The 12841-nt window shown below is 42.1% G+C and overlaps 1 protein-coding gene across 25 annotated transcripts in view; it reads left to right on the forward strand.

Annotated features, from left to right (window-relative positions):
• Positions 1–12841, forward strand: part of AOPE (aminopeptidase O (putative)) — a 386190-nt gene that overhangs the window by 24554 nt on the left and 348795 nt on the right. For 24 of the 25 annotated variants that reach the window (XR_011612942.1, XR_011612948.1, XR_011612943.1 and 21 more), the window contains exon 2: positions 4256–5190. Coding sequence is in view for 17 of the 25 variants with exons in the window: in XM_071078740.1 (XP_070934841.1) it covers positions 4394–5190 (797 nt within the window). In the remaining 8 variants the exon portion in view is untranslated. Of the gene's footprint in view, positions 1–4255; positions 5191–5227; positions 6210–12841 lie in introns of those variants that run through there. The other variant, XM_071078747.1, reaches the window with a different exon arrangement.

Below are 12841 nucleotides of genomic sequence, written 5' to 3' on the forward strand. Positions count from 1 at the left end.
TGAGACCTGGGGATGAGAGTTCCCAGGAAAAGCCTCAGCAGGTGGAAAATGTTCTGTTCACGGCAAACAAAAAGAACTGGGTGACCTTGAGCAAATTGCTTTGCCTGTCTGGGACTCACTGTCTTCATTTGTAAAATTAGAGAGTTGGATTGAGTGAGCCCTAAGGAATTTTTCAGTTCCAAAGTTCAGTGAAATAAAGATGACTTAAAGTAGGCCAAATGAAGTTGTTGATTGTTTTTAAAGATGGCAACCCTGGGCCGGGCGCGGTGGCTCACGCCTGTAATCCCAGCACTTTGGGAGGCCGAGCTGGGCAGATCACGAGGTCAGGAGATCGAGACCATCCTGGCTAACACGGCGGAACCCCGTCTCTACCAAAAATACAAAAAAATTAGCCGAGTGTGGTGGCAGGTGCCTGTAGTCCCAGCTACTCGGGAGGCTGAGGCAGGAGAATGGCGTGAACCCAGGAGGCAGAGCTTGCAGTAAGCCGAGATCGCGTCACTGCACTCCGGCCTGGGTGACAGAGCGAGACTCTGTCTCAAAAAAAAAAAAAGAAAAAAGATGGCAACCCTAAGGCTGGTTGTGATGGCTCACACCTGTAATCTCAGCACTTTGGGGGGCTGAGGTAGGCAGATTGCCTGAGCTGAAGAGTGCAAGACCAGTCTGGGCAACATGGCAAGACCTCATCTCTACAAAACTTTAAAAAGTTAGATGAGTGTGGTGGCACGTACCTATGGTCCCAGCTACTTGGGAGGCTGAGGAAGGAGGATTGCTTGAGCCTGCAACCCTAGGGATGTTTGAATGTTCAGAACAGGGTGTAATCATTGAGGGGGATAAAATGTTGGCAAGAGAAAAATGTCAAATGAAACAGGGTTCAAGTAAGTAGAAGGGGATGGTGTTGAGAGAACACTTCTTCCCCACTTCTCATGTTTCCTTCCTTGCTGGGGGAGTTCAGTCAGTGTAACACTCCTGATCCCAGTGCCTTTATCCTAAGGGAGCTGGAGTGACTTAGTCTGATAAATTTGGGAAGAAGAAACAGGATGTGCTCTGCTCATCTCCTCCCTTTTGCGTTTGGGCAACAATCCTGACCGCAGAGAGCCATTCTCTCTTCCTCCAGGCCTTAAATCTTACCTGAGGGAGGCCACCTCTCCTTCTGGAAGCATTGCCTGTGACCATGTTGATAAACCTAATTTGGGGATTCAGTTTCCAGCTACCTTTGGCTCTCACAGTAAGCCAGGTTCTCCAGTTTAGCCTTCATCAGTAGTAATGGCGATATTTCGGCCTGCCTTTGCCATATCTTATTTTTTGCTACATTCAGAATCTGGATGGGAGAGGAATGTGCTATTTATTTGGCTCTCTCAAAACCCCAGAAGTTGGGATTCAGTGGGGCAGAATAAACTAAACAAGCTTTGGTGAGAAGGGATATTGTTCCCTCTGAATCAAGAGAAGGTAATACTATGAAGAGCTAATGATGCTTTGAGGTATGGTTGAGCTGCAGAGATTCAGAATTATCTCAGCAAAGCAGGGGGCCAAATCCTCAGCTGAGAATGACAGCAAGCATGGAATTGGAAAGTTAAAGGTGTTAGAATTGCTTCTATGGAGAGTATGTGGAAGAATCCGCTAAAGAGAACCAATGGATTGTCAGGTGACAAACGTTTCGTCACTGAAGACACATGCCACGTAGTGCACTGATTTTAGAGGCGGCTGTGGTTAGCCACTGGAAGGCCAGCCGTGGCTTTTTGTAACAGTGGTTCTGCTAACAGGCTTGAGTGGGTGGGGCCCTAGGGCAGCCTCATTCTCTGCCACCAGGAACAAAAGTGGTGAGAACTGTTCTGTAGAATGTGTTTTATACCTAAATTATACAAATTTTTAGAAGTGAATTTAGGAATCTGTTAGAGTTGGACAATAAATAATTATATCTATAATGTTAAAAATGCTAAACTGTTTTCTCTGAATATGATAGTTTAGCCAGCCACTAAATTGACCTTTGTCTCACTGATGCCTGTTTTCGTTCTGTGTGTGTGTGAGCGTGTGTGTATTCCGGGCTTTTAATCAAACAAGTTTTTTAAAAGACGCCCAGTCAACAAAATACTGTATGTTCGCAGCCACAGCTACCATCAGAATGAAGGTTTAAGATCACTGTTTCTCATTACATAGAAATAGCCACGGCTTTATTGAAGGTTATTATTCAAAATGACAGGACAGAAAATACTCTGGCTTATCCCCTGTGCTCATTGACTTTTCTAGGACCAAGGGAAATACCAGCTTCTCCATAAAGTAAATTCAAACTCTTCTTTGCATCCTTGCTTTCTCTCTACTCCTATTGCACTGAAAGTGTGCCACACACAGTGCAGCGGGGGAGGAGCGAGGACCAGGGAAGGGTTTCAGGAGGTGGTCGCACTTACACCGGGACATGGAGAAGAACAGGATTTGGCAGGTGGCGGTGGGAGGGCAGGAGCAGGAGCACTCCATGTCCAGCACATGGGTCAGTCCAAAAGGCACGTCGGCCTAGAGTCAGGTCCTCTTCAGGAAGCAGAGTTTTGAGTAGGCCCTTTGGCTAGAGGACAAGGATGCAAGGGAATGTTGCCTCTCTGACTGGAAAAGTAGATAGAAACTGATTGTACGAGGCTGCAGGAGACAGGATTTTTTAAGGTTAGGTGAGATTTTGAAGAGGAACTAGTCTGTGGAGAGGTATAAAGTGAAAATCAATGGGATATTAACCAAGAATGAGATTCTAGAAGGAAAGGAAATAAAAGGGTCTAGCAGAGATGCAGATAAAACAGGGAGGAGGAGTTAGGGTACAAAGGGAGGGCTTGATTTACTTGAAAATTCAAGTGTTTTGGCCGGGCGGGTGGCTCACGCCTGTAATCCCAGCACTTTGGGAGGCCGAGACGGGCAGATCACGAGGTCAGGAGATCGAGACCATCCTGGCTAACACGGTGAAACCCCGTCTCTACTAAAAAATACAACAACAACAAAAAAAACTAGCCGGGCGAGGTGGCGGGTGCCTGTGGTCCCAGCTACTCGGGAGGCTGAGGCAGGAGAATGGCGTGAACCCGGGAGGCGGAGCTTGCAGTGAGCCGAGATCTGGCCATTGCACTCCAGCCTGGGTGACACAGCAAGACTCCGTCTCAAAAAAAAAAAAGAAAATTCAAGTGTTTTGTAGTTGTTGAAAGAATGCCTCCTGATATTTAGAAATACAAAAATTATTTTAAATATATCTACTCTGTCAGAGTTTTTCTTTCTGTTCCCCTGCCATTTCTTTTTTGGTTTTGGTAAAAGAATAAAAAAAGAAGAGCATATGCTGAAAGAAATTAGGTACACAACAGGGACTGAAATAATTTCAAATAATTTTTCTTTTAGCCAGATTGCTAGTATACAATAAGAATACATTTTGATTCAGAACTTTTATGAAGAATGTGTGCATTTTATTGTAACATCTGTTTCTACATTTTAATTTCTCTCCTTCCTTTTGTAGGTATTTGCATGCTTCTTTTTTTTTCCAAGTGAGAAGACCTTTTGCTTGCCACAAGAAGGCTATTACCCAGAATGTTAAAGGGTTTTCAGCTATTAAGATGTAATGATATACCTTGAGTATTTAACTATAAATTTGAAAAATCTCCATGAACAATCTCAAAGGAATACTTAGAATGCACTCCTGGTAAATTGGCTCATTTTCCTGTAATTTACTGGAAGTGCTGATATGAGAGCAGTCCTAATGTGAAAAGTACATTAATCCCTGGAGTTACATTGTAGGTATTAAATTATTACTCTCAAAGAATAAAATGTATGGGGCCATTTAGCCTTCATTCACACTTGTTACTTGGAATCACAGTGGAAAAACAATCACTTATCTTTTGATGCACAAAATTAGAAGGGATACATTTAATATCTTTTAAGACCATAGGCACAGTGATGCTGGGTTACACTTTTGCATAACAATTGCTGTTTTCTAAAAGAAGGACATTTCTCATTGGAGCATGCTTCTTCTGGCTTTGTGGAGGCCCGTGCCATCCACTTGGTAATTGAAATATTTTTAGAAACCCATAATGCAGCTTTCTTTCATGTCAGTAAAAAAGATTAGTCAGCCTTCCAGCCACAAGCATCCACCACTTGGGGGATTATTTAGGACGGTGGCCATGGCATCCACCACTTGGGGGATTATTTAGGATGGTGGTCAACTTGCAGGAGCAGCAGTTGCGGGAGCACTTAGGTCTTATTTGGAATTTTGTCTAATTGTGCTTTCCTTTTTTGCCAGGAGACTGAAAGTTGTGGAACCATAATCTGTGACATCAGTTGTTTTTTGATAAGCAGCTATTTATGATTCTGGAAGATTAAGGCAGATAGGAAGCCCCATCTGAGATTTTAACAAATCTCTCAAACAGTAAACCACATCATGGACGTGCAGCTGGACCCTGCCGGAGATGACCTGCCTCTCATGGCCAACACCAGCCACATACTTGTGAAGCACTATGTGCTGGATTTGGATGTGGATTTTGAAAGTCAAGTCATTGAGGGGACCATAGTGCTTTTCCTTGAGGACGGAGACAGATTCAAGAAACAGAATCGCTCTGTCGAGGAAGCCTGCCAATCAGAGTCAAACAAAGGCTGCAAATTGGGGATGCCTGAGCCCTGCCATGTTCCTGTGACAAATGCAATGACCTTCTCATCTGAAATGGAATATAATGATTGTGCAATCTGTAGTAAAGGGGAAAAAGATACTTCTGATAAAGATGGTAACCATGACAACCAGGAACATGCTGCTGGGATTTCTAGCTCGAAGCGCTGCTGTGACACAGGGAATCATGGGAGTGAGGAGTTTTTGCTAGTGTTGGACTGCTGTGATTTATCTGTGTTAAAAGTCGAGGAGGTGGATGTGGCTGCTGTGCCAGGTATGGAAAAATTTACAAGGTCTCCCGAGCTCACAGTTGTTTCTGAGGAGCTCAGGAATCAGATTGTACGTGAACTTGTGACTTTGCCTGCAAATCGCTGGAGGGAGCAGTTAGACTATTATGCTCGTTGCAGCCAGGCTGCTGGCTGTGGGGAACTCCTCTTTGACACTGACACTTGGAGCTTACAGATCAGGAAGACAGGGGCTCAGACAGCTACTGACTTTCCTCATGCTATCAGGATATGGTACAAAACTAAACCCGAAGGGCGATCAGTTACATGGACCTCAGACCAGAGTGGCAGGTAGGTTATCTGAGTGCTTCGAAGCCCCGTGCCTGTTAATCTTGTACGCTGCAGGGATGCTTTCAAACATGAGACCGGTTCTGCAGAGGTGCTCCTGTGTCTTCTGTGACATGACCCCGTAGCCTCAAATCCTTAGACCTACAGTGAAGCAGGTAAACTCCCAGGCATGCTAAACCCTTAATAGGATTAGCTCCCTTAAGTCAGGATGAAAAGATTATTAAGCCCTCCTATTTCTGAGTTAAGAGATTGAAAGGCAAGCTTAACGCTGAAATCCTGAGCCTTGCTCTCCATTGAGATCTCTGCTAGTGACTTGGAGTGCTGTAGATGGGAGTGATACGTCTCCAAGTGAGTACTTCCTTAACGTTCCTTCATAGTCCCTTGAGACACCAGACTGCCATGAAGTTGGGTTGGTGTGAAGCCTGGCAAAGTGCTTTCAGATAAAGCCAGCTCTGCTTTGTGCATTTCTTACCGTACCTGTCTATTGGCAGCTATGCCTCCCTGACTTTTGTCAGTTTTCACGTAATGTGACACCCCCCCGCCCAAAGCATACAAAAGACCTATTTCGGAGGAGCATAACAGTCCTCTGAGACTGCACACTGGCTTCTTTGGCCGTGATTCTTGGTGTGTGGTACCAGAAAGACCCCTGGGTTTTAGTTCGAGGAAGAGGAGTTGATGAGGCATCGTTTTCTAGAGGGTACATTTAGGCAGCCCTTCCTCCAACAGTTGTTCAGATTTTTAAAATCCTTTTCTTATTGTTCTTCCTCCAACAGTTGTTCAGATTTTTTTTAATTTGAGAATTTTAAAATCAAACTTTATTGATTCCTCCATATTTTACCTATTTGTGCCAAAGTACTGCGTTCAATATGGTAATTATTGCAGAGCTTGGATGAGGAACGTTGACCTCTGTTAGCTGGGTTTGAGAGCCTTGTTTTATAGCGTTGGATTTCCTTAATTGAAGCGGTGGTCTTCGGCAACGGCTTCCATGTCTCCCTCAATTCATCCCCCCAAACACCTTGCAGGTACAGTTTTTTAAAGCCTCACTTTGACTTTGAGCTCTAATTATTCATTCCTTTCCTCTAATCTTACCTCCTGTTCTGGTCTCCCACCCTGCTCAGAATGAGTTCACTTCCTGTCTTATTTCTGTTAGAGTCTGAGGCAGCCATTGGGAAATTGCAGGGTTGGTGCAAACTTACATCAGTACAAAAGCATAGTGATTTATTTATAGAATAACTTATTAGATATTTTTTGGAGACTGTGAAAGAATGAAACAGATGTTCTTATTGTATCTTCACACTTCTTGAAATTATTAAAGATGGGGATTTCAATACGATTTAACAATATGCTATCTGAATATTTACCTAGGAAATTGTAGTTTTTATACTCCTAGATATTTCATTTTTGAACTAGAATAATGAGGAAGAAGGAACTATTGACAGAATTTGGAAGAAATATTTGTGGCCTCAAACATGACTTTCTCCTGAGTGCTCACTGCAAAGAAAGAGATTAGACTGGTGAATTAAATGACATGTAAAGGTGTTGAGTACTTATGGATAAATGATAGTTTCTGTAAAGAAATTAGAGGTCCTTGGGCACATTTTGCTCCTTCAAAGGGTAATTTTACTCTTGATATCTCATTTTCTGATAATTCAATAAACTATATGATCACAGCAGATGTTTAAACTGTATCCTTGGAAGTTTGGGAATACGCCTTAGTATATTAATGCCATTTGTGCAGTCTTCTGAGGATAAGAAAAGTTATTTTAAAAAACAAATCCTAAAAAGATGTTTTCTCTTTTTTTCCCCTTTTTCTGGGGTGGGGAATTTTATATACAGTCAGTTGTGAAGGAGCACCAGGTGTCTCTCAACACTCCCTTGGCTGCAGAATACATCTCAGGATGTCCTGGTAATTGTTTGGATATGTTAAGGACTTTAAAATGAGTAAGGAATGCCAGTTTGCTAGACAGAAATAACTTCTTAGTGATATAAATGAATAGTAATTGTCAAGATCACAATACTTTATGAATATAATTGTGTGAAAATGTAACATTTTACAGTTGCCTGAAAAACATAATTAGCTAGAGCTTATTCCTCCCGGGAACAGAGTCTACATTTATTAAAACTAAAATAGTTTCTACATATTTGTTCCTGAATGGCAGAATATTATCAGTTATACCCACTAAGTTCTCAGGCTGGGATGAGAAGCTCTTTATTCTCATTTTACAGGTAAGAAAATAAATAACTGGAAGCTTCTAGATAAATCTGTATCTCAAGTGAGAGAGAGAATGACTTTTTTTGAATTCGATCTTCACATGTCACTTACTGTATGCAAAGTTTTCAAGTATATTTAAAACATAAATTTATTATATTAACTTTCAATAAATTTCTGTTTTTAGATTAGACAGAAATATAAGAAAATCTGTAAACTGGTACCTTTTCTTTTAAGTTCCATTAGTGGCTTCCCCATTTCCCACCTGCACTGTATCCCAGCTGAGAATAAAACTTATGAGTATCAAAGTGAAATAGCTTAATATAGATATGGATGGTTGCATATGGAAATAATTACAGATGTGTGTTTCAAAGGGTTAGTGTGTGTACATGTACACATGTGCATATACGTATATGTGTATAGATGTATATATGTACACACACATGCACATACACGCACACACATGCACACACATGAACACATACACAATGCAGACACATACATGTGCACGCGCACATATGTGCACACATATGCACATGCACACGTGCTCACACATATGCACATATGTGCGCATATGCACATATATGTGTGTATACATATGTATGTACACAGATGTATATACACATATGTATACACATATGTACATATGCTTGTATGTATACACGTGTGTGTATACACACACACACACACACACACACACTATATCTTGGTTTGTCAGCTGAGAGGGTCTTAGAAGTAAGCACACCTAGCACCCAGATCTTAGTTTCTGATACCATTCTCCAATAAAGAGAACTAGGACTTCTTGGAGAAATATCCAGGACAGGGGCAGGAAATATACAAGATGAGCCTGGAGCATCTTGTAATGTCAGAAAGTAAGGAAGCCCTCAAACAGCAGGAGCAACAACCCACAGCCATGGGGGTATGCCAGAGGGACAAGGGGCCGTCCGAAAGAGCTCCTCATGCCCAAAGCAAAGCAGCAAAATTTATCAAGTAGTTTCCAATGACATCCCAGAGTATGAAATAGTCATTTATCCAAGCTGATGTAAATACATGATTGAATAAACAAATAAATGAGGAAGAATAGACAAATCCGTGGTGCAAAAGAATTCCAAGTTAGTTGTGGGCATGTTCTGTCCTCAAGGAGGTGGGGTCTAACTCCTCACTCCTTAAGTGTGGACTGCACAGTGAGTGACTCCCTTCCAAAGAGAACAGAACGGAAAGGGAGAAAAAAGTAACTTCACACTAGAGAAATCTGACAATACTAATTCAGCAAGATGATCAAGGTCAATATCAACAGTGATAATTTGTGGGGATAGTTTATTCTCTGGTATGATATGATGAAAATGTTATCTTTGTGGTCTTCCTCGCAAAAGCTCTTAACTCCAATCTAATCATGAGAAAAGCATTAGGTACGTCGCAGTCAAGGGACATTAAACACAATACCTGATCAGCTCTTCTCAAAACGAATAAGGTCAGCATAAAGTCTAAGAAACTGCCACAGTCAAGAGGAGCCAGAGGAGACATGATGATTAAAAGCAATGTGGTGTCCTGGCCGGGTGCAGGGGCTCATACCTGTATTCCTAGCACTTTGGGAGGCAGAGGTGGGTAGATCACTTGAGGCCAGGAGTTCGAGACCAGCCTGGCTAACATGGCGTAACCCCATCTTTACTAAAAATACAAAAAATTAGCCGGGCATGGTGGTGGGCACTTGTAGTCCCAGACACTTGGGAGGCTGAGGTGGGAGGATCACTTGAGCCCAGGAGGTCAAGGCTGCAGTGAGCCATCTTTGTGCCACTGCACTCCAGCCTGGGTGACAGAGCGTGGCTGTGTCTCAAAAAATGAAATAAATAAAATAAAAGTAATACAGTATCCTGAAACAGAAAAAAGATGTTCAGGAAAAACTAAAGAAAGCTGAATGAAGTGTGTAAATGTATCAATATTGGTTCACTACTTGTTACAAGCATACTAATACAAGATGCCAATAATAGGGAAGGCTGAGTATGGAGTATATGGAAACTCTGTATATTATCTTTGGATTTTTATTTTTTAATTTTATTATTAATTTATAAGACAGGGTCTCACTGTCACCCAGGGTGGAGAGCAGTGGCATGAACTTGGCTCAGCAAGTTCTTTCTACCCTGAAATCTCTTTTGTAAGAGCTCTTTTCTCAATTTATCATGTGGCAGGGTTCTCTGGAGAAAAAAATCTATTTGTAGCTTCAACCTCCTGGGCTGAAATGATCCTTCCACCTCAGCCTCCCGAGTAGCTGGGACTACAGGTGTGCAGCACCACGCCCGGCTAATTTTTGTGTTTTTTGTAGAGACAGGGTTTCGCTGTGTTGCCCAGGCTGGTCTCGAACTCCTGGGCCCAAGCATTCCTCCCACCTCAGCCTCCCAAAGTGCTAGGATTACAGGCGTGAGCCACTGCGCCCAGCCTTGCCGTTTCAGTTTTTAAAATCTAAAACTGTTTTAATATAAAAAATTAATGCCAGATGTGGTAGCTTATGCCTGTAATTCTAGCACTTTGGAAGAGAGAGGCAGGAGGATAGCTTGAGTCGAGGAGTTCAAGACCAGCCTGGGCAACATGGTGAAACCCCTTCTCTACAAAATAATAATAATAATAATAATAAGTTACAGCTCCTCGGGAGGCTGAGGTGGGAGTATTACTTGAGCCCAGGGAGGTGGAGGCTGCAGTGAGTCACGTTTGTGCCACTGCACTCCAGCCTGGGTGACAGAGTGAGACCCTGTCTTGAAAAAAAAATTACTCAAATTTGGAGGTTTCTACCCTGAAATCTCTTTTGTAAGAGCTGTTTTCCCATTTTACCATGTGGCACGGTTCTCTGAAGAAGAAAATACATTTGAAGCTCTAAAGGAGTATTTCTTCTGAATGATTATCAATGATTTTATCTTTATTATTATTCTACTTCTAATGTGAAATATCTGGAAATAGAAAACTCAATTTTCCTGCCTTAGTTTAGCCATTTGGGGGTTGTGCAGTTGTTGAACCTGAATGCTTCTTGCCTCCATCGTTCAGATACTGGATTGTAGGTGACACTGAAAATGACTGATGGAAGGAACACATGTACAACAATCAGATACAACTGCTTCTTGGAAAAGATGTTTGCTTTTCCGTGGTATGTGGGGGTGTGTGCCCTTTAAAAATATTTTGATGAAAACAAAGACAGGGTCAAGACTTGTGTAAAGCTGTTCTTGCTAAGCTTCAATAAAGCAATGGGACTTAATATGTTTTTACTTCTAGATCTTCAGTATACCTAAGAAATAAACTTTTTAAATGGAAACCTTTATTCAAAGTTGATGTGTTTTCTTCATTTTCCTTGTATTTTTAACATTTTTCCCATTTCCCTGAAGAAAATGTGATTTAAAACCGAAGCATTGGCCAGGCGCGGTGGCTCACGCCTGTAATCCCAGCACTTTGGGAGGCTGAGACGGGCGGATCACGAGGTCGGGAGATCGAGACCATCCTGGCTAATGCGGTGAAACCCCATCTGTAGTAAAATACAAAAAACTAGCTGGGCGAGGTGGCGGGTGCCTGTTGTCCCAGCTACTCGGGAGGCTGAGGCAGGAGAATGGCGTGAACCCGGGAGGCGGAGCTTGCAGTGAGCCGAGATCGCGCCACTCACTCCAGCCTGGGCGACAGAGTGAGACTCCGTCTCAAAACAAAACAAAACAAACCGGAGCATTCTCTTTAATAACCATTCTCTTTTTCATTAGAATCATTATAATAGTTGTGGAAGCAGCCAAGTGGTTTAGGAGGTCTGAGCTTAAGCTGATGACATCATTGAATTTGGGTTGAATGGAGGAAAATTCGGTTACATGTAGGAAATTTATTAGAAAAACTATAGCTATTTGGATTTTTGTTAAAGGTAAGAAAGCTAACTGGGAAAATACATTGTAAGATAAAGTAATATTAAAATTTAAACTTTTGTAAAGCACTGTGATTTTTTTGTTTGTCTGTTTTAGACAAGACCGGGATGAAGTTAGCAAAATACTAAAGAGAACTGCCTTTTTTCTGTTATATTTCTTGCTCAGCTATTGGGCCAGGGAGGATGTAGACTTTGGGAGTATTTTTAGTTTGGAGTATCAAAACCAGATGTTAAAACATGTTCTTCCTCCTCCCTCCCCCCACTGAATTAGTTTCATTATTTTATATCTCACTCTAAAGGAAAGTTTTAAAATTAAAAGAATGAGCAGAAGTTTTGGGAGAGATTTCAGGTCTACGAGGAACATTTTCACAATTAGTACCTTTTTTTTTTTTTTCTTATTTTCTTCAAGAAACCAATGCAAAATTTACGAGAACTAAAATGGAATACACATTAATTCTATGATATTGTATGACTGCAGAGTCGGAATCATGAGTGAAAATGCTTGGAAGGAAGGGTCACGTGTTAGCCGCTTTCTCCCTTTGCTGCCCAGGCTGTGCGTACCTCTATTTCCCAGAATCCCAGTTGAGTCACCACGGAAGAAAAGACGAGGATGGACTGTCTCAGTCTCAACAAGTAACCAACAGAACCAACCAAACAAGAAATAAGTAACAAAGCATCTACAGAAGATGACAAATCACGGTGCCCACATCACCAAGAGCATCCTGCGTTCAGAAGAACGTGGATGGGGAAAGCCGGAGACCTCGTACTGGTGAGGGCTGTGTGGTAACTAGCAGCGTCACGTCAGCCAAGTCACCCGACATCTCTTCATTTCCTCGTCTGTGAAACGAGAAGATTCCGTGAGAGCTTCTCCAGACTTTTTCCATGTACACAATCCTATACCCACAAGCACTTCCAGATGAGAAATACTGTCTTTGCCTTTACAAGCAGCTTGCCTGTTTTGCACCCGAAACATTTCTGGTGAAGAAGTGATGAATTTCTGACTCAAAGCCATTTGCAGCCTTGTCTGTTTTGACTTTACGTAAAATCTATCTTTCTGAGTCAAAGCAGCATTCCGCATGGACCTGCCGTGTATTCAGTATGATTGATGGATTCTGGTTTGGTAATTGTGCCAGGAAGTAGAAAAGTAGAATAGTAATGAGGAAGAGGTGCCTGTGTGTGTATAGGAGAGAAAGAGAGTGAGTCATTGCTAAAAACTTTTAGTAGTTCTTGCTGTCTGTGGCACAAGAAAGCAAGAGGGTTGCTCACTTATAATGGAGACTGTAATCTAGGTTTAATGAGAACATGGAGTTGTAAAAAAGATTAGTGTGGAAAGAACAGATGGAAAGGAATTGGAGGAGGCCTGAAGACTTTGTAACCCTTGGAAACTTATAAAAGATTCTGACCCCCTAAACTGTCGCATCTGTGGCCCATCCTCCAGAGATCAGGTCAGGGCCGCATCAAGCCACATATGGGGCCATCGTGGGCTCATTACCTCCAACCTACTTCTGGCAGCCTTCTCCCCAGTCACCTAACAGTGGTAACCAGGTCTCAGAAAAAAGGTG

The sequence above is a fragment of the Macaca nemestrina genome, chromosome 14, assembly GCF_043159975.1.
Source record: "Macaca nemestrina isolate mMacNem1 chromosome 14, mMacNem.hap1, whole genome shotgun sequence".
Taxonomy (NCBI): domain Eukaryota; kingdom Metazoa; phylum Chordata; class Mammalia; order Primates; family Cercopithecidae; genus Macaca; species Macaca nemestrina.